The sequence below is a fragment of the Taurulus bubalis genome, assembly GCF_910589615.1.
Source record: "Taurulus bubalis genome assembly, chromosome: 21".
NCBI lineage: Eukaryota > Metazoa > Chordata > Actinopteri > Perciformes > Cottidae > Taurulus > Taurulus bubalis.
In genome coordinates this window covers 116,983-144,185 of record NC_136609.1, presented here as the reverse complement: position 1 = coordinate 144,185, position 27,203 = coordinate 116,983, and the positions used below count along the sequence as shown (strand labels likewise).

General features: G+C 44.2%; 4 protein-coding genes across 5 annotated transcripts; 2 read left to right on the top strand and 2 right to left on the bottom strand.

Moving 5' to 3' along the window:
- Positions 1 to 252: 252 nt before the first annotated feature.
- dytn (dystrotelin) lies at positions 253 to 10,237 on the top strand (the record flags this gene model as incomplete). Its single annotated transcript, XM_079236756.1, has 18 exons — positions 253 to 271; positions 370 to 444; positions 539 to 734; positions 901 to 986; positions 1,135 to 1,214; positions 1,277 to 1,348; positions 1,422 to 1,585; positions 1,761 to 1,872; positions 2,851 to 2,975; positions 3,046 to 3,178; positions 3,304 to 3,356; positions 3,421 to 3,562; positions 4,624 to 4,781; positions 5,238 to 5,364; positions 5,581 to 5,819; positions 5,998 to 6,377; positions 9,794 to 9,955; positions 10,149 to 10,237. 18 exons carry the CDS (start codon positions 253 to 255, stop codon positions 10,235 to 10,237), a joined length of 2,412 nt encoding a protein of 803 aa, XP_079092882.1.
- Positions 10,238 to 10,252: 15 nt separating this feature from the next.
- zdbf2 (zinc finger, DBF-type containing 2) lies at positions 10,253 to 19,029 on the bottom strand. 2 transcript variants are annotated; one of them, XM_079236946.1, is made up of 11 exons: positions 18,980 to 19,029; positions 18,099 to 18,197; positions 17,660 to 17,691; positions 17,519 to 17,549; positions 14,469 to 14,565; positions 14,238 to 14,395; positions 13,168 to 13,618; positions 12,995 to 13,099; positions 12,584 to 12,921; positions 11,889 to 12,042; positions 10,253 to 11,401 (listed from the first exon to the last, which is right to left on the bottom strand). In XM_079236946.1, the coding sequence occupies exons 3-11, from the start codon at positions 17,676 to 17,678 to the stop codon at positions 10,628 to 10,630; spliced, it is 2,127 nt and encodes a 708-aa protein (XP_079093072.1). In that variant the 5' UTR covers positions 17,679 to 17,691; positions 18,099 to 18,197; positions 18,980 to 19,029; the 3' UTR covers positions 10,253 to 10,627. The 2 variants fall into 2 exon arrangements, with proteins under 2 accessions (XP_079093072.1, XP_079093073.1); XM_079236947.1 differs by lacking the exon at positions 18,980 to 19,029 and adding an exon at positions 18,840 to 18,977.
- Positions 19,030 to 19,326: 297 nt separating this feature from the next.
- Positions 19,327 to 21,422, bottom strand: eef1b2 (eukaryotic translation elongation factor 1 beta 2). The gene is made up of 7 exons (XM_079237028.1): positions 21,296 to 21,422; positions 20,624 to 20,746; positions 20,417 to 20,549; positions 20,273 to 20,339; positions 19,951 to 20,076; positions 19,616 to 19,683; positions 19,327 to 19,523 (listed from the first exon to the last, which is right to left on the bottom strand). Exons 1-7 carry the CDS (start codon positions 21,373 to 21,375, stop codon positions 19,437 to 19,439), a joined length of 684 nt encoding a protein of 227 aa, XP_079093154.1. The 5' UTR covers positions 21,376 to 21,422; the 3' UTR covers positions 19,327 to 19,436.
- Positions 21,423 to 23,455: 2,033 nt separating this feature from the next.
- arl11 (ADP-ribosylation factor-like 11) lies at positions 23,456 to 26,886 on the top strand. Its single transcript, XM_079236931.1, has 5 exons — positions 23,456 to 23,591; positions 23,688 to 23,753; positions 25,059 to 25,174; positions 26,370 to 26,547; positions 26,667 to 26,886. The coding sequence occupies exons 1-5, from the start codon at positions 23,559 to 23,561 to the stop codon at positions 26,793 to 26,795; spliced, it is 522 nt and encodes a 173-aa protein (XP_079093057.1). The 5' UTR covers positions 23,456 to 23,558; the 3' UTR covers positions 26,796 to 26,886.
- Positions 26,887 to 27,203: the final 317 nt, after the last annotated feature.

The window sequence follows — 27,203 nt, the reverse complement described above, 5'->3', positions numbered from 1 at the left end:
GTTTCTATTGAAGTTCATCTACTGAATGTTTCTATTGAAGCACATCTACCGAATGTTTCTATGGAAGTTCATCTACTGAATGTTTCTATTGAAGCACATCTACTGAATGTTTCTATTGAAGTTCATCTACTGAATGTTCCTATTGATGTTCTGAAGTCAAACATGTTGTAGTTTAATCTCTAGTATTGTCTTTAGTATACAGTTTATTTCATAATGATTCATCATGTTATTGTGTTTTCAGCTGAACTCATCATGGATCTGGATAGCATTGGTAAACTGGTCTCTACTGTGTTCTATTGGGATTTTGTGGTCAAATAAAAAGCTGATTAGTTGTTGACTAAATGTTTATTGATGTGTTGTTTCCTTCAGAAGGACTGAATGAAATTCGTCCGTCCGTCTACAGAGTCGCCATGAAGCTTCTGTCCCTGCAGAGACTCAGTCATAGTAAGTATACAGTATTATACTACATGTATTATGTATTATACAACTGTATTATACTAAACACAATACTACTGTTTGTGTGTGTGTTTTTTTCCAGTGGACGTGGTGTCTTTTCGACACATCACGGCAGCCCTTCACTCCGCTAAGCTGCAGCAGAAAGTAGGGTTGAACAGACAGGAAGTGACCCGGACTCTGAACAGGATGTTCCACAGCGTCTCACAGGAAGTGCCGGGTCACGTGACTGTGGAAGCTCCAGAGGAGATCTGCAGTCTGATGTTCAGGCTCAACGACCGGTCAGACTGTACATTCTATTATTATTATTATTATTATTATTATTATTATTATTATTATTATTATTATTATGTATCGATAGTATACTGTATTTTATATAACATGTGTGTTTAAGTTATCTTCACACCTGTATTTAAATATATATATAAAATGTTGCATCTCTTCCAGGACTCAGTCTGGTTTTATATCAGCCGCTTCTCTTCAAACTTCTCTCATCGCTCTGTCAGCTGAAACTCTGCTGGTCAAATACAGAGGTGAGAACCAGAGGTCTGTCTGTCTGTCTGTCTGTCTGTCTGTCTGTCTGTCTGTTCATAACATTGCTTCCTTCAGAATAAAAGTCTGGTGTTCCGTCTGTAGTTCAGAACATTGCTTCCTTCAGAATAAAAGTCTGATGTTCTGCAGCTCTGGTGAGTCTTGCACAGACCAGTTCGGGATCCGTCAACAGGTCCCGACTCAGATCTTTGCTGCAGGACCTCAGCCAGGTAAAACCTGCACATTCTACATTTCCCAGCATGCCGTTCTCCTCTAACCCCTGTGTGTTCAGGTTCCTGCAGCAGTGCAGGAGCACGGCGTGTTCGGCAGCGTGGAAGCTGCAGTGAGGTCGTGTTTCAACGGGGTGAGAAAACTACAGTAACGGCTGCAGTGATTGGTGGTCGTCATGGAGACGCATTACCTGTGTGTGTTTACAGGTGTTGAACTCGACAGCCGGAGAAGAACACGTGTTGTCATGGCTGCAGAGCGAGCCCCGTCTGTTGCTGTGGTTACCCACTCTGTATCGCCTGTCTGTCAGTCAGAACGTCAGTCACGCCGTGCGCTGCCACACCTGCAAGACCCGCCCCCTCACCGGACTCAGGTGAGCCACACCGTCCAATCAGAGCGGCTTTTTCACCGTTAAATAATAATGAAGTGAAACCACTTGTATCCACATGTATCATGTCAGGTGTGTGTGTTCAGGTATCGCTGTACTTATGTCAGGTGTGTGTGTGTTCAGGTATCGCTGAACTTATGTCAGGTGTGTGTGTGTTCAGGTATCGCTGTATGAAATGTGTGAACGTCCACGTGTGTCAGAGCTGCTTCCTGACAGACAGACAGACGAGGAAACACAAAACCCACCATCCAGTGCTCGAGTTCTGCACACAGGTAACAATTCACACAGGTAAAAACACACACAGGTAACAATTCACACAGGTAACAATTCACACAGGTAACAACTCACACAGGTAATAACTCACGCAGGTAAAAATGCACACAGGTAACAACATACACAGGTAACAATTCACACAGGTAAAAACTCACACAGGTAACAATTCACACAGGTAAAAACTCACACAGGTAACAATTCACACAGGTAAAAACTCACGCAGGTAACAATTCACACAGGTAACAACTCACACAGGTAACAACATACAGGTAACAACTCACACAGGTAACAACTCACACAGGTAACAACATACACAGGTAACAATTCACACAGGCAACAACTCACAGAGGTAACAATTCACACAGGTAACAACATACACAGGTAACAATTCACACAGGTAACAACTCACAGAGGTAACAATTCACACAGGTAACAACATACACAGGTAACAATTCACACAGGTAACAACATACACAGGTAACAACTCACACAGGTAACAACATACACAGGTAAACATTGACACAGTTAACAACTCACACAGGTAACAACTCATACAGATACAGACAGGTAAGAGCATACAGGTAACACAGGTAGACAGACAAGTAACAGGTACAGGTAACAGGTACAGGTAACACAGGTAGACAGACAGGTAACAGGTACAGGTAACACAGGTAGACAGACAGGTACGTACAGGTAACACAGGTAGACAGACAGGTAACAGGTACAGGTAACACAGGTAGACAGACAGGTACAGACAGGTAACAGGTACAGGTAACACAGGTAGACAGACAGGTATCAGGTACGGGTAACACAGGTAGACAGACAGGTACAAACAGGTAACAGGTACAGCTAACACAGGTAGACAGACAGGTAACAGGTAACACAGGTAGACAGACAGGTAACAGGTAACACAGGTAGACAGACAGGTACAGATAGGTAACAGAGATCAGCTGTCTAACCCTCAGTGTGTTTGTTAGCCCACCTGGAGGGAGTCTCTGTCCTCGTTGGTGCACAGCGCTCGACACGCCCTGTTGCCACGGCGCTCCACTCGGGGAGAGGCCGACAGGAGGAGGGTCCTGATGTGGGCGGAGCCTCAGGACAGGTGAGACAGGTGTGAGTTAAAACGTCCACATTCCTTTTAAGACCTCTTTTAATACACTTTTGTTCCTCAGGGCTCCGCCCCCCTCTCATGCCACAACACCATTGGCTGCCTCGGCTGTCAGTCACAGTCCCTCCTCTGACGATCAACCTCCTTCCTGCTCGTCTTCATCAAAAGCTCTGCAGACTGATGAAGAGACTCAGCAGGTGACCTCTGATGACCTCCCTGTGGTCTGAAGATTATATTCATATAATAATAATAATAATAATAATAATAATAATAATAATAATAATAATAATAATAATAATCATGTGTTGTTGTTGTTGTTTAGCTGAAGGCGTCCGTTTTGCAGACAGAAGTCAGAAACCTGCAGAGAGACAAATGGTGAGAACCAGAAAGAAACTTCTTGTTCTTGTTCTTGTTATTGTTCTTCTTTGTTGGTCTTTAGGCTGATGGAGCAGGAGCTGCAGGTGTGGAGGCTCACCGTCCAATCAGAGCAGAGCATCCTGGAGGATAAGTGTTCTGAGATGGAGGTTGCCATGGAAACGCTGAGAGAACGCAACCTATGTCTGCAGAACTCACTCACACAGGTAACAACACACAGGTAGATACACACAGGTAACAACACACAGGTAGATCCCCTCTTATTAGTATGCGTTTTTTGTGCAATTTCATTGGCTATACGAAACGTCTGTCATCCGAGCTCTCGGATGTGACGACTCGGCCCATATATGGAAGAAGAGGCAGATACCTTTCTTCAACGTGGACTCTCATTGGCTAGTGCAGTCTGTGAAGAGGACATGACGCTCCTATTGGTTATAAGTGGGGATTCATTCCAAAGGTCAGAGTTCAGCGGACATTTTGATACCAAGCTTTCGTCTGAGCTCACATGAAAACTTGATTTGGACCTTTACGACGTAACAAGACCGTTGTTGTTGGAATGTTCGATGTATGGATCATATGAGGCGTCATCAATGAGTTACCTAGATTCTGATATGGTTTGTTTGTTGTTGTCTGACATGAACGTTGACTGTAGCTGCTGTGGTGGTCCATCTGGAAATGGTTGAAAGAATTAGAATCCAGAGAACTGTACGGTCTAACGCACTCGTAGTATTGAACTATAAATAGCGATCGTCTAAAGTGTTCAATGTACAGTGTACGTGCGCAACCCGCGGGCGGGCTAGCGGAACACTATGTGGTTTTAATCAATTATAAATGTTTTGTGTTTCAGGGAGGACAAATATGAATATATAATTAATATATATATATAATGAACAGACACAAGGGCGTTTGATGTTCCAACGTTTTTGGGATTTCCACAACAAGTATAAAGTAGAAATAGTGGTTATTTCAGACGTAGAGCCGCGATAATACATCGCAGAAATATGATTTTACGTCTGGCGGAAAGAGAAGACTTCCTGCTTCCGGGTGCCTGCGCAGCCAGAGCCCAGCATAATTTTAACATCATCAGGCACGAGAAAGGGCGGCAGTGTGTCATCTGACGCTGGCTAAAAAAAAAAGTTCTCGTCAGACAAAATCCTTCTCTGTGATTTGTTGAATCATATTCATTTGTGAACTAAACAACCAATGAACACTCAAGAAATCTCAAAGGACTTCACACCTGAGCATATAAACACGCTACAGTTTTCAGTCAGAGAGAAGCGACATCATGACGACGAAGAAGTACAACATCGAGGAAGCAAAACAGATGATTATTGAGAGCAGCGTCGCATCGTCGTCAGAGCTCGAAGGCTTTAGTTCTTCTGATGAAGAGCAATATGCCAACAAGAGACATCCATTTGAAGATGGGTAAGTGTAGTTACTAAACTCTATTACGTGTCTGTAAGACTGCATGGTGCAAACTAGTAATGTGTATACATTGTATGAGAGCATGCGGCGCGGTGCACACTGCTCACGGTACGACCACAGTCATGATCTGAGTAATATTTATACATACCACGCGGAGCACTCTGCTTAAGTTATGATCAGAGTCATGATCTGAGTAATGTTTACACTTGGACGCGGAGCATTTTGCTCAATCGTCACGTTATCTTTCTTTCAACTGACTAGTCTTCATTTATTTTACAGAGAGGAGTCACAGCCGCCCCCACCAGCCTGGCCAGCAAAGAGGCAGCGTGTTGCCCGACAACTAAAAACACTATTGCCAGCAAACAGGGCGCGTGCTGCCCGGCGACTACTTGCACCACAGGCCAGGCCGAGAAAGACGGCAGGGTGTGCACCACCTGCACCTACACTGTCCTGGAGGACGGATGAAGACCCGGACACTGCTCCCCCCATCATCAAGTTCCAGCCAGCCCGGAAACCAGGTCCACATGTCAGTGCCACAGCAACACCCATTGAACTCTTCAAACTGTTCTTCCCGCAACAAACGGTACAGACACTGTGTGAAAACACAAACAAACGGACTGCAAAACAATTAGCAAACGGAAAAATATACATGGACAGACTTGGATGCAGATTTCTTTTACAAGTACATTGGGTTGCTTATCTACTTCTCCCTGGTAAAGCTTCACAGTATTTCAGATTACTGGAGGCGGGATCACCTGTGTTCCGTGCTGTTGCCATGTCGGGTCATGTCACGTGACAGATTCAGCACAACATCTTGAACATTCATCTCAGCGACCCTGATGAGGACGTCCACAATGACCGTAAAAACGGCACAGTCGAACATGACAAACTTTTCAGAGTGAAACCCCTGTTGGACACCATCAAGACTGCCTGTAAGGCCTTTTACCATCCCCACAGAGACCTGGCTGTGGATGAAAGAATGGTCGCCTCCAGGGCTAACAGTGGGATGTGCCAGTTCATGAAAGACAAACCCACAAAGTGGGGATTCAAGTTGTTCGTCATGGCTGACTCAAGGAATGGCTACACGGTGGACTTTTCCATTTACCCCGGCAGAAGTAGCATCCCCTCCGCACATGGCCTGTCCTGTCATGACCCTTGTGCGACCCGGTTACCTCGGCATAGGCTACCACATTTACACTGACAATTTTTATTCCAGCCCCAAGCTCTTCAGGGCTCTCCTTGAGTGCAGAGTTGCTGCCTGTGGGACGTACAGGGAGTACCGGAAGGAATGCCCTCGTTCTGATGTGAACGCCCTCACAAAGAAGTCACCAAGAGGCTCCATGAGATGGATCCTTGATGGCCACATCGTCTTTGTGAAATGGATGGACACAAGGGAAGTATCGGCCTGCTCCACAGTTTACTCTACATACTCTGGGGGAACTGCGGAGAGGAGGATGAAGCAGCAAGATGGCTCCTGGAAAAGAGCACCAGTCCCCTGTCCGACACCAGTTGCAGAGTACAACAAGTACATGGGTGGAGTTGATCTGTCAGACCAGCTCATCCAGTATTACTCTGTACATCGCAGACGATGCGCTGGTACAGAACACTTTTTTTTCATTTTGTGGACATTGCCGCCACCAACAGCTACATCATCCACCAGGAACTCTGTCTGCCCAGCGAACAGATCCCATGACGCACAGAGGTTTCATGGAGCAGCTGAGTGCTGATCTGTGGACAGCCGCTTCACACCGCTCCTGCCTCAGCACCTGCAGGTCATGATCCTGTGCCTGTCTCTGCTGCTGCTGCAGCCTGCCCCAAAACAAAGTCAATGGCGGGTCGCAGGATTTGCGAGCTTTGCAGAATGAAGAAATTGCGAAAACACACACCATGGAAGTGTGAGATGTGTAACGTTCCCCTCTGCCTGCAGCTGGACAGAAACAGTTTCCAGGCATGGCATGCCATGGCATGAGGATATGCCATTGAAGCCATACTTGTATATTGTAAATAGTCTGACTAGTTTTTTTCTGTTTTATATTTATCAACATTCATATTCTGTACATATATTTTTTTTATAATACATATTTTTATTTCAAAAAAACTAAATTGTTGTGATGGTCATTTTTCATTTGCACACACCCCATGAAGTTTTATCTGCAGTATGAAGTCATTTCTCAGTCCCATTTTTATCATTTTGGTGAAAGGTGTGAAAGACCATAATTCTACTAAAAAAAACGATAATAAAAGATTTAGCTTTAGACATTTATTGACATGTATCTACCATGTTATTCATGTATTTCACTGCTTTTGTTAACCTAAAACCTTTGGTAAACCAATTTCCACCACCTAAACCTAGTTACCACCTATATACCAACTGTAAAGTTATGTCTGAACACGAAATATGAAGAATTTCCAAAAATCGAGATTACATTTTTCAGCTTTAGTCATATCTTCTCTTTACACTTTTGCCTTATGACAATGGTGCCTCGTTATATAGAGAGCTAAGATTGTTCAGCAATATATGATGTAAAACATGGGTATGTATCTTGTATGAAAGTGCCTTAAAAGGTGAATTTAAGAAATGATCTCAAATCGACTGAAAATGACCTCAGTGGTAGTATCGTGATAATATTGAAGTATCGTGATAATAAGTATCGTGATAATATTGAAGTATCGTGATAATAAGTATCGTGATAATACGTATCGTGATAATACGTATCGTGGCTTAAGTATCGTGATAATAAGTATCGTGGCTTAAGTATTGTGATAATATGAATCGTGGCTTAAGTATCGTGATAATAAGTATCATGATAATAAGTATCGTGGCTTAAGTATCGTGACAATACGTATCGTGGCTTAAGTATCGTGATAATAAGCATCGTGATAATAAGTAAAGTATCGTGATAATACGTATCGTGGCTTAAGTATCGTGATAATAAGTATCGTGATAGTACGTATCGTGGCTTTAGTATCGTGATAATAAGTATCGTGATAATACGTATCGTGGCTTAAGTATCGTGATAATACGTATCGTGATAATACGTATCACGATAATACGCATTGTGATAATAAGTATCGTAATAATAAGTATCGTGATAATAAGTATCATGATAATACGTATCGTGATAATACGTATCGTGATAATAAGTATCGTGATAATACGCATCGTGATAAGTATCGTGATAAGTATCTTGATAATACGTATTGTGGCTTAAGTATCGTGATAATACACATCATGATAATACACAATAAGTATCAATAATAAGTATCGTAATAATAAGTATCGTGATAATACGTATTGTGATAAGTATTGTGATAATACGTATCGTGATAATAAGTATTGTGATAATACGTATCGTGATAATAAGTATCGTGGCTTAAGTATCGTCATAATACGTATCGTGGCTTAAGTATCGTGATAATAAGTATTGTGGCTTAAGTATCGTGATAATACGTATCGTGGCTTAAGTATCGTGATCATAAGTATCGTGATAATACGTATCGTGATAATAAGTATCGTGATAATACGTACCGTGGCTTAAGTATCGTGATAATAAATATTGTAATAAGTATCGTGGCGTAAGTATCGTGATAATAAGGATCGTGATAATACGTATCGTGGCTTAAGTATCGTGATAATAAGTATCATGATAATACGTATCACGGCTTAAGAATTGTGATAATAAGTATCGTGATAGTAAGTATAGTGATAATAAGTATCGTGATAATATCGTGATAATAAGTATCGTGATAAGTATCTTGATAATACGTATTGTGGCTTAAGTATCGTGATAATACGTATCATGATAATACACATTGTGATAATAGGTATCGTGACAATAAGTATCGTAATAATAAGTATCGTGATAATACGTATTGTGATAATACGTATCGTGATAATAAGTATCGTGATAATACGTATTGTGATAATACGTATCGTGATAATAAGTATCGTGATAATACGTATCGTGGCTTAAGTATCGTGATAATACGTATTGTGGCTTAAGTATCGTGATAATGTGTATCGTGGCTTAAGTATCGTGATAATAAGTATCGTGATAATACGTATCGTGATAATAAGTATCGTGATAATACGTATCGTGATAATAAGTATTGTGATAAGTACCGTGGCTTAAGTATCGTGATAATACGTATCATGGCTTAAGTATCGTGATAAGTATCGTGATAATACGTATCATGGCTTATGTATTGTGATAATACGTATCGTGATAATACGTATCGTTGCTTAAGTGTCGTGATAATAAGTATCGTGATAGTAAGTATCGTGATAATAAGTATCGTGATAATACGTATCGTGATAATATCGTATCGTGGCTTAAGTATCATGGTAATACGTTTTGTGCGACCTTTGGTGATTCCCACCCCTAGTAGATACACACGGGTAGATACACACATACATACACACGGGTAGATACACACATATATACACACAGGTAGATATACACATACATACACACAGGTAGGTTTTGAGTTGATGTTTTTCTTTCTTCAGACTCTGAACAAGATGGAGGTTCAACAACACGCTAACTACACGCCACCAAACAGAAACGAGGAGGACAAGGAGGACGAAGAGGACGAGGAGGACGAAGAGGATGAGGAGGACGAAGAGGACAGGGTGGATAGAGAGGACAAGGAGGACAAAGAGGATAGGGAGGACGAGGAGGACAAGAAGGACAAGAAGGATAGGGAGGACGAGGAGGACAAGAAGGACAAGGAGGACAAGGAGGATGAGAAGGACAAGAAGGACAAGGAGGATAGGGAGGACGAGGAGGACAAGAAGGACAGGGAGGATGAGGAGGACAAGGAGGATAGGGAGGACGAGGAGGACAAGAAGGACAGGGAGGATGAGGATGACGAGGAGGATAGGGAGGACGAGCAGGACAAGTGGAGGGAGGAAGAACTACAAGCTCTATTTTCCACAATGCACCAGAACCCCACTGACATCCACTATGAAGAGGATGCTGCAGGTGACTGGCTACTCTGCCGTCCAATAGAACAGCAGGATGGATCTGAGGGGGCAGGGCTACAGGTAGAGGACACCTGTCTGTCTGAAGTAGAGGATTGTGGGACTTGTAGTCCAGAGGAGCTGCTGCAGGAGACCGTAGAGAGGCTGAAGACGGGGATGCAGACAGACAGGTGGAGAGGAAGACAGACAGGTAAAACATTTATAATGATGTCATTAATATTAAGTCTAATTACCAGATCATAAATCATTTACATTTAAAAACATTATATTAACTACAGAAAGAGTATTCACTTTATGATAAACCAATAATATGAATAATAATAATACTCTCAGTCACTAATATTCTGATTTATTTAGATCTAATCATGACTTCCGGTCTCCAGGTGAGGGGGCGGAGCTTCTGCAGGCTGCGGCACAGGTGGGAAGCTGGATACACCACCTGGTGGACGCTGTGAGAACTGACACACACTGATGACTACTAGGTTATAAAAGATGTTTATTCAACATTAACTTATTGATCTTTAAATATACACCAGATGTGAATATGTAAAGGTATAAAACAATTAGTACCTGACAGGTGTGTCTAGTGTTACAGAAATATTCAGCTGCCAACAATATAATAAAACCATTTCATCAAATTCCCCTTTCAGTTGTGCATATTTATATCATCATGATTTATTACAATATATGCTTTTTTAAGTAAAAAAATATAAATCATAATTAAACATAAAATAAAATGTTAATATTGATGATTTCATTCTAATTGATATCAATAATCTCCAGCAGTAGGTAAATAAATGACAGGATACCTGTCCTGCTACCTGGACAGGTGTCCTGCTGGATGAACATGATACCTGTCCTGCTACCTCCGCCCCCTCTCGTAGCCCCGCCCCTGGCGGACACTCCCCCGGCCTGGAGAGCCGGGGACTTTACTGCCGGGTCCCGCCCGACGTAGACCTCCTCTCCTGGGCTGTGGGCGGGCGGCTTGAGCCCTGGTTCTTCTCTCGGAGGGAGGGGGGCGTGTCCTGTAGCTCCTACCCCGCACTGACCTGCTGTGAGGGGGCGGGGCCTGAGCTGTCCTGCCCCGCCTCCCGACTGTCTTTTCCGAGTCACTCCCTTTGGCGTGGCTGAAGGGCGTGTCTGGTGACCTCTGACCTTTGACCCCCGGTGGCCTGTCGGCATTCAGGTCCAGACTCAGACTTCTGAACAGCTGACGGACGCAGGGGGGCGGGCTGGAGGGGGCGGAGCCTCGAGGGGGGTTCCTCAGGACGCGGTTGCTGCTGGGGTCGTAGAACCTGACAGGAAACTGTTTGTATTTGACCTTTAACCCCTGCGCGTCCAACGGACGCCGCTTCTTCCGGCAGCGCTTGAGGGCGGAGCCTGGTGCAGGTGTGTGTGTGGGGGCGGGGCTTGAGGGGCAGCAGAGCAGGTAGACCAGAGAGGTGCGCGGCTGCACAGGTGTGACGATGTTGGAGTACGACGGCGGGAGGCAGCGAGACGTCCGCGCCGCAGGGGTCCTCGATGCTGCCTCCCGATTGGCTGGAGCGATGCTAGTGGGCGGGGCCTCCGAAGCTGGTTCACGGACGGCTGGGACCACCAATTGGATCGTCTGCGTGCTGTGACTGACTTTGACCACCTGAAGGAACCAACAGGTAAAGAATGAACCAACAGGTGAAGAAGGAACAAACAGGTAAATAAGGAACCAACAGGTAAAGAAGGAACCAACAGGTAAAGAAGGAACCAACAGGTAAAGAAGGAACCAACAGGTGAAGAAGGAACAAACAGGTAAAGAAGGAACCAACAGGTGAAGAAGGAACAAACAGGTAAAGAAGGAACCAACAGGTGAAGAAGGAACCAACAGGTGAAGAAGGAACCAACAGGTAAAGAAGGAACCAACAGGTGAAGTGGAACCAACAGGTAAAGAAGGAACCAACAGGTGAAAAAGGAACCAACAGGTGAAGAGGAACCAACAGGTGAAGGATGAACCAACGGGTGAAGTGGAACCAACAGGTGAAGTGGAACCAATAGGTAAAGAAGGAACCAACAGGTAAAGAAGGAACCAACAGGTGAAGAAGGCGTTAACTTACGATACAAACGGACAGAAAGCTGTCCGTCAAACTCACCTGACACCTGGACGCTACTTTGAAGGCCCGCCCCTTTCTCCTCCTCCTAATGTACGCTGAGTCAGCGTCATCATGGTCCAATAGGGGCAGGACACCTGCTGGCTCTGCCTCCTTGTTCTCACCACGCCATTTGTTTTGGCTCCTCCTACCGTACCTGACGCCATTGAAAAAGAAAAGGTTTATCAAATATAAGTTACAGTACATGAGTACAGGTGAGTATATATACTCACCTGTACTCATGTACTGTATACATGATATAGGTGAGTCTGTATACTACTCTGTATACACCAGTACAGGTAAGTATATATATTACAGAATGTACATGAGTACAGGTGAGTCTGTATACACCAGTACAGGTGAGTATATATACTACAGTATGTACATGAGTACAAGTGTGTTATAGACTCACCTGTACTCATGTACTGTATACACCAGTACAGGTCAGAGTCAGTATACTACAGTACATGAGTACAGGTGAGTCTATATACTACAGTACATCTATACAGGTGAGTCTGTATACTACTCTGTATACAGGTCAGTAACACACCTGTAATCATGAGTACAGGTGAGTATGTGTACTACAGTACATCAGTACATTTATATACTACTCTGTATACACCTGTACAGGTGAGCCAGTAACACACCTGGCATAGAGACTCTGAGTCAGTAACTCACCTGTACTGTCAGTAACTCACCTGGCCAGAGACTCTGAGTCAAAGTAGCAGGTGAACCTCCCCCTTCTGAACTGTCGGACCAGTTTTTCCACCTTCCCCTGGTCCTCCTGTTCTATCTGGGTCCAGGTCTTCCCCCTGAAGGATTCTGGGATGTGCTCCGGAGCCGGCAAGACCTCCTCGATCGGCAAAGTCCAGAAGCCCTGGTCCTGCCGGGCCCCGCCCCTTGTCCACTGCTCGTCGTGGAGGGCGGAGTCTAGCTGGTAGGAGTACACATGGTCCTGCAGGTCCACTTGAAGGTCCATCAGACCACTCAAGTCCTGCCCCCCAACTGGGCTCACCTGGGCAGGTGTTGGTCCTCTCTGTAAAGAACCAACAAAACATAAAGTTATCTGTCACACCGGATCCTCACTGCTCCAGCGGGACCACGGGTACCTGGACAGGTGAGTCCCAGTCCTCACTCTGGGTTTCCGTGGAGACGGGGAGGCTGAAGTGAAGGCTCTCTGAAGAGGAACCGCCATGACGACACACCTGGATCACCTGAAAACAAAAATGGGATTCACTTTGAGGATCAGCTGAAGGCCTGAACTAGACCGAAACACACCAACCTCCTCGATGGTCCGGTCCAGAGAGTCGCTAGACCAGGTACCAGGCTGTGTGCGGGGCCGGGGCCCCGGGTCTGCACTCTTGTGGGGCGGTGATGAGGTTGAGGTGCTGGTTTTCCTCCTGTTGGTCTTCCTGTGGGCCTTTCTGTGGACAGAGGGCGGGGCCTGATGGTATGGAGGCGGGGCCTGTACATGTAATGACAGCGTGTCCCCTGTTCCTTCTTCCTGCTCTCTGATTGGCTTAGACAGCCTATCCTGACTTCCCTCTCCTGATTGGCTATGTGAGCGGTTGTCTCCTTTCTGATTGGCGGGCCGGCAGGAGGCGTCGTCAGAGCTGGACAGGTGTTCACGGTTGCCCAGAGACCGCCTGTCGTCGTCAGAGAAACAGAGTTCGTCAAGCTCCGCCCTTGGCAACAGAGTGGCGGAGACTGATGGAAGGTCAGCGTGAGACGGCCTGACGGAAACAAACACGCCCAAAATAAGATGAGATCACACACCTGACAGGTGGGTGTGTTAGTTTTAGTCACCTGGGTTCGTTGTAGCGGTGCGGGTGTGTTAGTTTTAGTCACCTGTGTTTGTTGTAGCGGTGCAGGTGTGTTAGTTTTAGTCACCTGTGTTTGTTATAGCGATGCGGGTGTGTTAGTTTTAGTCACCTGGGTTCGTTGTAGCGGTGCGGGTGTGCTAGTTTTAGTCACCTGTGTTTGTTATAGCGATGCAGGTGTGTTAGTTTTAGTCACCTGGGTTCGTTGTAGCGGTGCGGGTGTGTTTGTTTTAGTCACCTGGGTTCGTTGTAGCGGTGCGGGTGTGTTTGTTTTAGTCACCTGGGTTCGTTGTAGCGGTGCGGGTGTGTTTGTTTTAGTCACCTGGGTTCGTTGTAGCGGTGCGGGTGTGTTTGTTTTAGTCACCTGGGTTCGTTGTAGCGGTGCGGGTGTGTTAGTTTTAGTCACCTGGGTTCGTTGTAGCGGTGCGGGTGTGTTAGTTTTAGTCACCTGTGTTCGTTGTAGCGGTGCGGGTGTGTTTGTTTTAGTCACCTATGTTTGTTGTAGCGGTGCAGGTGTGTTAGTTTTAGTCACCTGTGTTCGTTGTAGTGGTGCGGGTGGTGCTGCAGGACATCCTGCAGGAAGCGCTCCAGCAGAGTTAGCTGGGTTTTGCTGCTGCTGGAGGAGGAGACAGTGCCGGAGCCTTGGGAGGACGCCCGGACAGAATCCAGGTGTCTGAGACTGGACAGGTGCTGAGAGAAGATGGTATGATGTCATTCATTCTGATTGGACTGCTCCGGTCACATGATTGCAGCTCAGATTCACCTGGTCCAGGTGGCTGTAGAGGACCCTGCAGTATCCACAGTAACCCTGTCTGCTGGGCTCACACCTGGACGGACCTGGCTGAGGCTCCGTCCACATCCTGTCAGACAGAGATAGGTCAGGATGACCTCCAGACCAGCGGGACAGTCACACAGGGACCCTAGTGGTCTTTACTGGCATAGGTACACCTGTGAACTCAGGTGTGTGTTTTGAGTAGAAGTTATATAAAGATTCATATATTTATTGAAGTTTGGTTGCTTTTAACTTTTAGTTCAAACTGCAGCTTCTCTTCCTGTTTTCTGACACATTTACTTTCGACCCTCATACACCTGCAGTGCAAAGCATTGTGGGTCAGAGCCTCCTGGTATTTAACAACATATATTTTCTGGTCGCCTGGTATCAGAACGCATAACAAGATCAATGATGAGATTAATCAACAGGTACACTCACAGGCATGAAAACGGGTCACGGGTGAAAAAGGTGAGTAGGATATTACCCCTCTAGGGGGGTCCGGGGGCATGCTCCCCCGTAAGAAAAATGTAAATATTGCATATTTTAAAGCATCAATCTGATGCATTTTGAGATGCTTTTTTTGCCAACCTGGGGAGAAACTTAACTTCAGCCATGAGTCAAAAATTATTATGGCCTCCTTACTAAGTATTATGCAAGCCATTTCATGCCAGCCTGTCACTGGGTCTAACATTTACAGTCAGACCTGCAAACTCATGAGGGGTGAAAAGGTGACACCAGAGGGGCGGGGGGGAAGTGACGGGAGAGTCAGTGCCGAACAGCGTCACTCCTCGAGAAGCTGACAAACTATGATCATTATGGGTTTTGATTCTTCTTTTGTCAATACCCAAGTGTACGCATATATATATATATATATATATATATATATATATATATATATATATATATATATATATATATATGTATGTATATATATGTACACACACACACACGTTCAAAAGTTTGGAGTCACCCAGACAAATGTTCAGTTATTATTGATTAATGTAATGTTATCTTCATTGAAAAAAACAGTGCTTTTCTTTGAAAAACAAGGAAATTTCTAAGTGACCCCAAACTTTTGAACGATTGTGTGTATATATATATATATAGTATTTTGTAGACTTAATACTTACAATACTGCTGTACTATACTGAATATTGTTTTGCTAGTACTACATTTCACTTCATAATATTACACTTATATGCGATAATATGTATAATGTCTGTATGTATAATGCCTTTTTATTTTATTTGACCATATTATGTCATACTGTTATACCACTTTACTTTGAGGAGAATGTTTCCACCAGTAAACCTGAACATGCACACCTCTCTCTGTGTGACATCATTATAACTGCATAACTATATAGATTATAATTAACTGGAGGATACACTTTTTCCTACACGTAGATCTTAAACCCTTAAATATAAACAGTAGCCCGGCCACCCTACGGAGGAAACTCATTTTGTTTTTTTTATTAAAATAAAAGTTGGATAAAATCTCCATTGTCCTCTCCTTATATGTAGTGAGGTGTCGGTAGGTAGAACTGCAGCGCCGCTGACTCGCGCTCTCTGTCTGCCTGCTCCTGTCTGACGTCACACGCTGCCACGGACTCTCCGCTGCCAGTAATCTCACTCGCTGTCTCTCCAACAACGTTAGCTAACGTGTTAGCAAGCGGACTAGCTTGCTATCAGAGGTGTCAAGTAACGACTTAAGTACCTAAGACTTAAGTACTTAAGACTTAAGTACTTAAGACTTAAGTAGAAATTTTGGTTACGGTGCGCCGTTAACAGGTTAGCTTGCGCATGCGCGATTTGACGCGACGCCGTGAGCTCCGTGAGCTCGTCTTTTCCTGCTGTTGCGTTTCTCAAAATAAAAAAACAGATCTAAGCTCAATATTGAGCATGAATTGAGAGCCGTATCAAATCTACAACCCCGTTTATAACATATGTGTCGAGGAAAGCAGCTCACTGCTCCACTAATACTGATACAACCTGATGGCTCACATATCTGCACTCATTCTGTTTTGTTTGGCAAAAAAAATGAAAAGCTTATTGTTTTCCACAATGAGCTATTTAGTAGTAACTAAATATGAGTACTTATTTGCACAGATAGAACTTACACAAAACATTGTCTGATGGGGCAATATGATTTACTTGAAAGTGATTGCAATGTTCTTTATTCTGTTATTTATAGAAGCACAGATGAGTCACACAATTATGTTATTTACAGAAGAAGTTTGAGAACCACAGCTTTAAGTGTTTGTGTCGGAGTCGCCGCCTATTTTGCACTATTACAATACTTATAGGCCACTAGTTATCATGTCTTCCGCTCCATGAAACACATGTTAATGCTCAGTACACATATGGTACTTTATGTATTTGCATTGTAATAAAATATGATCATTTTAAATGGGCATATATGCAGCTGAAACGGGTAGCCTAGTGCATCCCACATTTTTCAACATAACATTTTAAAACATTATAGTCATTATGGCCTTTATAAAAATGATTGTTTTGGGGGAGGTGGGGTAGTGCACTATAGGCCCCTGAGACGCGGCTTAAGAGTTTGTCCTTAATGGAGAAAAAAAACATTCCCCTTACATTACTTTTACTTTTATACTTTTAAGTAGTTTTGAAACCAGTACTTTTTCACTTTTACTTAAGTAAAAAGCTTGAGTTGATACTTTAACTTTTACAGAAGTATTTTTAAACCCTAGTATCTATACTTCTACTTGAGTAATGAATGTGAATACTTTTGACACCTCTGCTTGCTATTAAAAACCTGGTGGGAGGGAAATGAAACCGATGTAGACATCTTAACGCTGATTGGCCAAGACTCGACACGTCAAAGATCTTCTATTGCTAAGATGATCACGACCTCAGTTTTTTCCGTGTCCCACTCCAATCTCAGTAACGGCGGTCAGTTGACCCCCCCCCCTCTCTCCCAAAAACAAAAACTCTTTGGATCTTCACGATTCACGTAGGTTACCTATGTTGGTTTCAAAACGGCGAAAAGGTGAGGGATTTTCATGTCTGACTAACCTGCTGGTGGGCTTTGCCTTCCTCTGGCCACCTGACACACACACACACACACACACACACACACACACACACACACACACACACACAGTGTTGTGAATGGAATTAAAAACACAATAACATGATATGTGTTTAATGTTTTACCTTCATCACAGTCTGACATCGTGACTGGAAATCTGAAACACATTTATTAAAAAAGATTTGTTCTTATTATGAGTGACTATCAGCATTAATTATGCTGATGACGAGTCAATGACGAGGTAATAATGAGGTAATAATGAGGTAACAATGAGGTAACAATGAGGTAACAATGAGGTAATGACGAGGTAATGACGAGGTAATAATGAAGTAACATTGAGGTAGCAATGAGGTAATGATGAGGTAATGATGAGGTAATAATGAGGTAACAATGAGGTAATAATGAGGGAACAATGAGGTAACAATGAGGTAATGATGAGGTAATGATGAGGTAATAATAAAGTAACATTGAGGTAGCAATGAGGTAATGATGAGGTAACAATGAGGTAACAAGTAGGTAATAATGAGGCAACAATGAGGTAATAATTAGGTAATGACTCTTCACCTGAAGCCAGTACAGTCAGTGAGTCACCCATCCAATAGGAGTGCTCCATGCTGTAACCAAGGGTAACCAGGTGAGAGTTTCAGGTAGCGAGTCCATGAGCTGAAGTCACAAATATAATAACGTAACCAAATATATTAATAGGATAATCAAATATATTAATAACATAACCAAGTCAACTTCAAAAAGTGAAACTAGTATTATCATCGATGTATTATTGATTTAAATAAAAGAAGTCAAAAATCTTTAAAATTGAGGCGAACACGCTGAAATATTCAATAAAACAATTGTAATGATATTATATAGTAGATGATTGTGCTGTCTGTTAAAGTCACACTCTGACTTGGGTTAAACCCAGTCTACACACACTGTTTACCCGGGTTAAACCCAGTCTATACACACTGTTTACCTGGGTTAAACCCAGTCTATACACACTGTTTACCTGGGTTAAACCCAGTCTACACACACACTATGTTTACCTGGGTTAAACCCAGTCTATACACACAGTTTACCCGGGTTAAACCCAGTCTATACACACTATATGTACCGGGGTTAAACCCAATCGATAAACACTATGTTTACCCGGGTTAAACCCAGTCGATACACACCGTTTACCCAGGTTAAACCCAGTCTATACACACTACATGTACCCGGGTTAAACCCAGTCTATACACACTACATGTACCCGGGTTAAACCCAGTCTATACACACTGTTTACCCTGTTAGACCCACTAACGTGTTTACCCTGGTGTCAGCAGACAGCTAGCGTTAGCCGAGCTACAGAGCAGCTGATTGGTCTGTTCGGGTGAGTGACGTAGGTAACAGATAACTAAATAGTCGCCGCTCGTCAGATTTCTCCCTGCAGCCGCTGCTTTGTTGTTTACCTTCGCAGATGAACGGTTCTTCTGCCGCGCGCTGTACCGCCGCTGCGTTTAGGTTCCGGTCTGACTCTTCTTCTGCATTATTACAGGCAGAATGCCTCACAGCAGCCCGGCGGTGCTGCCGCCATCAGGCCGGAAGTAGCACTGCAGGCAGGTGACGTAAGCCCATATAACAGAATGAAGTGGTTTCCGCTTTAAAGTACACACCTTGTTTTCTGTGACGAGACCCTAAAATACAACCAATACTTAGTGCATTTATGTATAAATACTTCATGAAAAGGCAATACAGATGTAAACTATTCAGTTACATGAAGTTTGCTGTTCTATTTAAATGAACCCACAGAACCAAGTGTAGCTCCAGCCCTTCATGAGCACTCAGCTGGGTGAAGGGTTTTTATTGACATATTGGGTTTATTGACATGATGTTTTATTGACATATTGGGTTTATTGACATGATGTTTCAGATCTTGTTGAACGCTGCGACGTCCATCGACTGAACGAAGTCCTCAAAGACAGAGATGTGTTCCTCCAGGAGGTCTGTGCCCACCTGCAGACAGGGACAGGTGTTAGACAGGCCCAGAGGACAACAGACAGGCCCAGACGTTAGACAGGCTCCAGCGTGAGGTCAGTGAGGCTCACCTTGTCGTCTTCCACCACGCAGCCGATCTGCAGCTTCTTGATGCCGTAGCCGACGGGGACCAGTTTGGCTGCAGGACAGGAAACACTTTGTTATCATCGATCAATAATATACATAAATGTTATTGACCAATAACCCGATCACTCTGCAGGTTTCAGATCGTTCTGTGACATCACAGGTTCAGTTGAAAGATGGTGAGTTTGATCATCATCAAGTCTGCAGACACTTTGATCCAGTTATTGATCACTAAAGAAACTAACGTAGTACTGTGTGCCGTATTAATGAACTACTACATCGTACTCTGGGCAGTACTAAGCAGTACTACTAGTTCTCTTACACTGTCCCCAGACCAGCCCGTCCATCTGGATGCTGCGCACACACTCCTCCAGCTTGGCCATGTCCGTCTCGTCGTCCCACGGCTTGACGTCCAATAGGATGGAAGACTTGGCGATGAGGGTGGGTTCTGGGGGAAGAGGAGGAGTCAGTTACCATGGAAACCAGTCTGGACGTGCAGTCCCAGAAGCCCCGGCGGCTCTCAGGTAAACAAACTGTCCATCAGGAAGTCAGACGAAAGATGGTAATTGATGATCATCATGAAGAGCAGGTGGGTGATCAATGCTGTGATCAATACTGTGACCACACAATCATGCTGGACCTACTTTTGGACTTCTTGGCGGCGTACTCGGCGAGGCGCTGCTCCTTCAGCCGCGCTGCCTCTGCGTCCTCCTGCAGGACAGAACACAGCCGTTAGCACACGCTAAGGTCAGCTGACCCAGGTCACGTGATGCCGAGCGAGGCCACACCTCCTCGTCGTCGGAGCCGAACAGGTCGATGTCATCGTCGTCATCGTCCTTGGCGGCGGGGGCGGAGCCTGAGGTGGTGTCAGCCACGCCCGCCGGGCCGTACTGCCCAAGAGGCTTCTTCACACCTGGAAGGCTGACAGGAGGAGGCGGAGTCACACACCTGTGCACACACACACACCTGGCTGCTGATGATGTCACCACCCTCACCTGCTCCTCTGGCTCTGGTAGGACTTCAGGTGGTTGTACCAGCGGAGGGCGTGGCACAGCTCGGATGTGGGCGGAGCCGAGATGGCCTCGAAGACTGCCACGTCGGCCTGAGATGGGACATACCTGAGGAAATGTAAATAAATATACTCAATACGGTTTCTACAGAAGCCCAGAGAGGACAAACCGCTACGATCACGTGACCCGGCTAGACAACAAATAATGTCAAAGTAAACTCTGATAACCAAACTAATAAATATATAAAACTGATAATGACAAACTAATACATTAACTGAATGTGATGCTAAGTAAACTGATAATAAATTAACTTAAATAAACTGATAACAAAGAAAGGTCACGTGACCAACACGTAGCATTAGTTAGCACCATGTGGCTCAATGCTAACACTCCAGCTACTTCTTCACATCAGAACCACCAACAGCGACCTCGAACGCGCCTTCAGCTCCTCCGCCACCAGCCCGTCTCTTCAGGCGGACCCGCGGACAGTTAGACCTTAAAGTCGGTTTTAACGGGTCACAGTTCAGGCTTTAAAGGCCGCTAGGAGACAGCTAATGCTAACAGCGCGGATCCAAGATGGCGGCCGACCGGCAGCTTCTCTCAGTTTCTACAGGTTCTACAGGTTCTACAGGTTCTACCGGGTTCTACCAGACTGACCCCTCGATGTAGCTGCGCTCCGACAGGAAGCCGTTCAGCACTTTGAGTCCGGACGCCGATTTCAAGTCACCGAAGCCCATGATGGCGGTGAGGATCCGGGGAGGAGGAAGGAAGGAGCCGCGGAGGAGCGAGAGAAGGAGGGAGGAGGCGGGGAAGAGCCTACTTTATACCCCGAGACAGACCCCTCCTCAGCGGCCACGGCTCCTCCTCCTGCCCGCTGAACCTGGAGGAGGAGGAGCATTACTGCTCCTCATAGCATATCAGAATCAGAATCAGAATCAGAAAAACTTTATTTATCCCCGAGGGGTAATTAAGAAGGCAAAGAGCGGCATATAAAGAGATTAAGAAACAAATAAAGAAATTAAGAAACAAACAATAATGGATGAAGACAAGGATAGGAAAGAATTATACACACACGCAAAGATGAGGAGGTTCTATGATGAATAAAAGGTGCAGGTGAATGATAAGGTGCAAGTAAATATAAGTGAAAAAAATAAAAATAAAAATACAGTTATATATTTAAATAATAAATAGTAAAGAATAAACAAATAAATATATACATATGTTCTAGAATTGTGTTATTTATACTAATACGGTGGCAGACCAGCTGCTAGATGCTAAGTGAGGGAGAAGTGTGATTATGTTAACCCTGTAGTATTTAGGAGGAGAACAGCTTTGGGGATGAATGTGGACTTCCTTCTCTGGGTTTTACACGCTGTCCAGACCTACGTCCTGATGGGAGTCGCTCTAAGGATGAGTGCAGCACATGTGATGAATCACGGAGAATACGGCGGGCCAAGCCACATGTCTGCTGCTCATACACAAAACTAAGATGACGTGTAGGAAGTCCGATGACCTTGGAACACACTTTAACAATGTTATGCAGGCGGTTCCTGTCCTGTAGTGTGATGGAGTGATACCAGCAGCAGATGGAGAAAGAAAGAATACTTTCAATAAATGAATAGTAAAATGTCAGTAAGATGTTCTTACTGACAGAACAAGAGTTGAGTTTTCTGAGAAGGTACATCCTTTGATGACACTTCCTCACGATCCCTTCAGTGTTGGAGCAGAACTTCAGCTGGTTGTCGAAGATGGAACCCAGATATTTGTAATCCACAACAGCTTCGACGGGGGAACCATGGATCATAGTGGTGACAGCAGTAGCCTGTTCTCTGCGGCTGTTGGAAAAGGTCACCACCATGTCCCTGGTTTTGCTGATGTTCAGCTCCAGGTGTGAAGCATCACACCACTCTACAAACTGCTGCAGAGCAGGACCATGCTGCAGGGAGGAACCAGAGAGAAGGGACAGGAGGACCGTGTCATCAGCGAACTTTACCATATGACAATTGGGATGGATGGACCTGCACTCATCAGTATACAAAATGAAGAGGAGTGGGGAAAGCACACAACCCTGTGGGGAGCCGGTGGAGGTGATGAGGAGATCTGAGAGGGTGTTGTTGATCCGGACCTGCTGAGTTCTGTTGGTTAAAAAGTCCAGGATCTATATATATATATATATATATATATATATATATATATATATATATATATATATATAGAAACTCAGAGCTGTAAGACAACAGCTCTGAGTCTTCTACTAAAAGATAACAGCTCTGAACCCAAATATATATATATATATATATATATATATATATATATATATATATATATATATATATATATATATTATATTATTATTAATAATAATTATAATATAAATATATATATATATATATATATATATATATTTATATATTATAATATATATATATATATATATATATATATATATATATATATATATTATAATATATATATATATATATATATTATAATAATTATTATTATATATATGTAAATGTATATATACATATTAACACTTTTCAATGTGAGTGTTGTCATTGTAAATGTTGTCAATGTGAGTGTTGTCAATGTGAATCATCACAGAACTCAAACTGTTTAAAGTGCATTCAACACAAAGAGAACAAACGTCTTCTTCTTTGTGTTTAATGTGGTTATAAAAGCCTCCTTGACTCCGCCCCCTCTGATGCAAATATGTAGTCAGACTTGTCCCGCTGTCACATGACCTGCTCTCATTGGACGCTGCTCTGCTATTGGCCGACGGCTTGCCTGAACCTGAACACACCTGAGAGAGGTGAGACAGGTGAGTTTCAGTCACTCAGAGCAGTGAAGAAGAAGAAGAAGAAGAAGAAGAAGAAGAAGAAGAAGAAGAAGAAGAAGAAGAAGAAGAAGAAGAGTAGTGATGGGTCAGGCTCATAGCTCCGCCTCTCCTCAGGTGAATCGCCTGGACATTAAAGTCACCTGACCCACCGTCTCAGACAGCTGCTGAACAGTGAGGAAGCAGAACTCTAACGTGTGTTTGTGGGTTCAGGTGGTCCTGATGGGTTTGGACTCGGCGGGGAAGTCGACTCTACTGGCCAGACTGCTGACAGGACAGGTGAGTCTCGACAGGTAGATCCTTCATGGTGAACAGCTCCTGTAACATTTGCCTACACACCTATCCAGGCAGACCCAAAGTAGACTGAGCGGCACCAGAACCCTCTGGGGGAGATGCATGGTCTCTTCTGAGAGCTCACGTGCTGCTGACACTGAGTGATAGTGTGAACACACTAAAGTTAAGGTGTGTGTTTCCACCTGAACATCTCTTTGCCAGTAGATGAGTATGAATGAACGCATGACCTGAACAACTCAATGGGACCATGAAGCCTTATCTAGTCCAAGTCAAAAGCAGATAACAATCCCACAGAAAACAAATGCTTTAGGACCCAGAATATTTATGATGTGTTTAATATACCTATTAAAATACTTCTAGAGGTACTATTCATATTTACTACTAGTATTGCGGACACAGAGTAAATGAAGTATAAATGCATTGTCGTGCTTATTCAATGACAAACAGCTGAATCTGTCACAGCTGTTTGTCTCATGAAGTCTGGCCCTGTTCTGCATAACCCCGCCCCCTCATGTTGGATATTGTTTTTTGCGCAATTTCATTGGCTAAACGAAACGTCTGTCATCTGAACCCCGGATGTGACAACTCGGCCCATATATGGAAGAAGAGGCAGACACCTTTCTTCAACGTGGACTCTCATTGGCTAGTGCAGTCTGTGAAGAGGACATGACGCGCCTATTGGTTCAAGTGGGAATTCATTCCAAAGGTCAGAGTTCAGCGGACATTTTGATACCAAGCTTTCGTCTGAGCTCACATGAAAACTTGATGTAATTACGTGTTTTGGACTAAATGTTTTACGGGATTAGATCGTCTGGACCTTTACGACGTAACAAGACCGTCGTTGTTGGAATGTTATCGATGTATGGATCATATGAGTCGTCATCGATGAGTTGCCTAGATTCTGATATGGTTTGTTTGTTGTTGTCTGACATGAACGTTGACTGTAGCTGCTGTGGTGGTCCATCTGGAAATGGTTGAAAGAATTAGAATCCAGAGAACTGTACGGTCTAACGCACTCGTAGTATTGAACTATAAATAGTTATAGCTACCACTATGTGGCTAACTTGTAAACATCAGAGTCCAGGTGTGACATCAGAGTCCAGGTGTGACATCAGTGTCCAGGTGTGACATCAGTGTCCAGGTGTGACATCAGAGTCCAGGTGTGACATCAGAGTCCAGGTGTGACATCAGAGTGTCCAGGTGTGACATCAGAGTGTCCAGGTGTGAATATCAGAGTGTCCAGGTGTGAATATCAGAGTCCAGGTGTGATTGTAGTGTGTTAACCTTCAGGTGATGGAAACGTCTCCAACCATTGGATTCAATGTGGGGACTCTGGATCTGGACAAGAAGACGTCTCTGACTGTTTGGGACGTCGGAGGACAGAAGAGCATGAGAGCCAACTGGAGGTAAACACAAGGCAGTCTAGTATTCTAATCCCTGCTCTCTTTCTGCAGGTACTACCTGGACGACTGTAAACACTGGTGTTCTAATCCCTTCTCTCTGCAGGTACTACATTACATTACATTTCATTTAGCTGACGCTTTTATCCAAAGCGACTTACAATAAGTGCAATTCAACCGCGACTACAAACTCAGAACAACAAGAATCAAGAAAGTACAATTTCTTCAACAAAATTAAACTACAAAGTGCTATCAGTAAGTGCCATCTAAGTGCTACTAAAGTGCTACTACGGAGCTACCTTCCCTATTCAAGGTGTAGTCGAAAAAGAAGTGTTTTTAGTTTGCGAGAAGCGGAGCGAACGAGCCGGGGTGTACGGTTTCACCATGTCCTGGATGTAGATTGGACCCGATCTGTTCGTAGCACGGTACGCGAGTACCAATGTTATGAAGCGGATGCGGGCGACCACCGGTAACCAGTAAAGGTCGCGGAGGAGTGGAGTCGTGTGGGTGAATTTCTGGAGGTTAAAGACCAGCCGAGCTGCTGCATTCTGGATGAGCTGCAGAGGTCGGATGGCACTAGCAGGTAGACCTGCAGGAGGGAGTTACAGTAGTCAAGGCAAGAGATGATCAGAGCCTGGACCAGAACCTGTGCCGCCTTCTGGGTGAGAAGGGGACCTATTCTCCTGATGTTGTGTAGCATGGACCTACAGGATGTTGTGTAGCATGGACCTGCAGGATGTTGTGTAGCATGAACCTACAGGATGTTGTGTAGCATGGACCTGCAGGATGTTGTGTAGCATGAACCTACAGGATGTTGTGGTGATGTCGGCAGTCAGGGAGAGTTGACTGTCGAGTGTCACATCAAGATTCCTGGCAGTCGGGGTCGGTGTCAACACTGAGTTGTTGAAGGTGATAGTGAGGTTGTGGGTGGGAGAGCCTTTTCATTATTGTTATAATCCCTGCTCTTTGTCTTCAGGTACTACCTGGATGACTGTAAACACTGGTGTTCTAATCCCTGCTCTTTGTCTTCAGGTACTACATGGACGACTGTAAAGTCTGATGTTCTAATCCCTTCTCTCCGTCTGCAGGTACTACCTGGACGACTGTAAAGTACTGGTGTTCTAATCCCTGCTCTCTGTCTTCAGGTACTACATGGACGACTGTAAAGTCTGGTGTTCTAATCCCTGCTCTCCGTCTGCAGGTACTACCTGGACGACTGTAAGGCTCTGGTGTTCGTGGTGGACAGCAGTGATCCGGGCCGACTGCCGGAGGCCCAGAAGATCTTGAAGAAGGTCCTGAATGAGGAGAAGCTCAGACGAGTTCCTCTGATGGTCCTGGCCAACAAGAAGGACCTGCCCAGCTCCATGACCATCCGGGAGGTAGGAACCAGTACAACTCACAACAAACCAGTTCAACTCACAACAAACCAGTTCAACTCACAGCAAACCAGTTAAACTCTCCTCCTCCACCTCCTTTTCCTCCCCCTCCTCCTCCTCAGATCTCCAACCAGCTGGATCTCCCCTCTCAAGAGGACCGGTTGTGGGAGATCCAGGCGTGCAGCGCTCTGAAGGGACTCGGCCTCCAGCAGGCCTTCATGTCCATCAGTAAGCTTATCAAGAAGACATGAGGGGGGGAGGAGGAGGAGGAGGAGGAGGAGGAGGAGGAAGAAGAGGAAGAAGAGGAAGAAGAAGAAGAAGAAGAAGAAGAAGAAGAAGAAGGTTCACAATATTTATGAAACATAAACCTGTTTTTGTGTAAAGATGAAATAATAAAGACATTAAACCTGTTCACCCGTTTCGCCTCTTCTGCGAAAAAAAAAGTGTTTAAAATCGGCACCTTGCATATCTCCACAACCACAAAGTATATTAAATTCATTTAAATTGCTAAAAGATAATGGCTTTTTTTCAATTATCGTTAAGTTTAATTATTTACGTAAACTCCCTAACTTGCTGTGGCGATTTAAATTTTTCACTAAAACCTTTTAAGTAACCCTTACAACGTGGGATTTCAGTCAAAGGCACATCCTGTAGCGTAC

What these genes read in the sequence shown, in the direction of transcription:
- zdbf2 (XM_079236946.1), bottom strand. An exon ending in TCTACAGCCACCTGGACCAG is followed by an intron (nt 14,396 to 14,468) that starts GTGAATCTGAGC and finishes ATCTTCTCTCAG; the next exon opens with CACCTGTCCAGTCTCAGACA. An exon ending in TGGACCGGACCATCGAGGAG is followed by an intron (nt 13,100 to 13,167) that starts GTTGGTGTGTTT and finishes TTTTGTTTTCAG; the next exon opens with GTGATCCAGGTGTGTCGTCA.
- eef1b2 (XM_079237028.1), bottom strand. Translation starts at nt 21,375, where the DNA reads ATGGGCTTCGGTGACTTGAAATCGGCGTCCGGACTCAAAGTGCTGAAC. An exon ending in TCGGCTCCGACGACGAGGAG is followed by an intron (nt 20,340 to 20,416) that starts GTGTGGCCTCGC and finishes TCTGTCCTGCAG; the next exon opens with GAGGACGCAGAGGCAGCGCG. An exon ending in CGGGCTGGTCTGGGGACAGT is followed by an intron (nt 19,684 to 19,950) that starts GTAAGAGAACTA and finishes CCTGTCCTGCAG; the next exon opens with CCAAACTGGTCCCCGTCGGC.
- arl11 (XM_079236931.1), top strand. Translation starts at nt 23,559, where the DNA reads ATGGGTCAGGCTCATAGCTCCGCCTCTCCTCAG. An exon ending in CCAGACTGCTGACAGGACAG is followed by an intron (nt 23,754 to 25,058) that starts GTGAGTCTCGAC and finishes GTTAACCTTCAG; the next exon opens with GTGATGGAAACGTCTCCAAC. An exon ending in AGCATGAGAGCCAACTGGAG is followed by an intron (nt 25,175 to 26,369) that starts GTAAACACAAGG and finishes CTCCGTCTGCAG; the next exon opens with GTACTACCTGGACGACTGTA.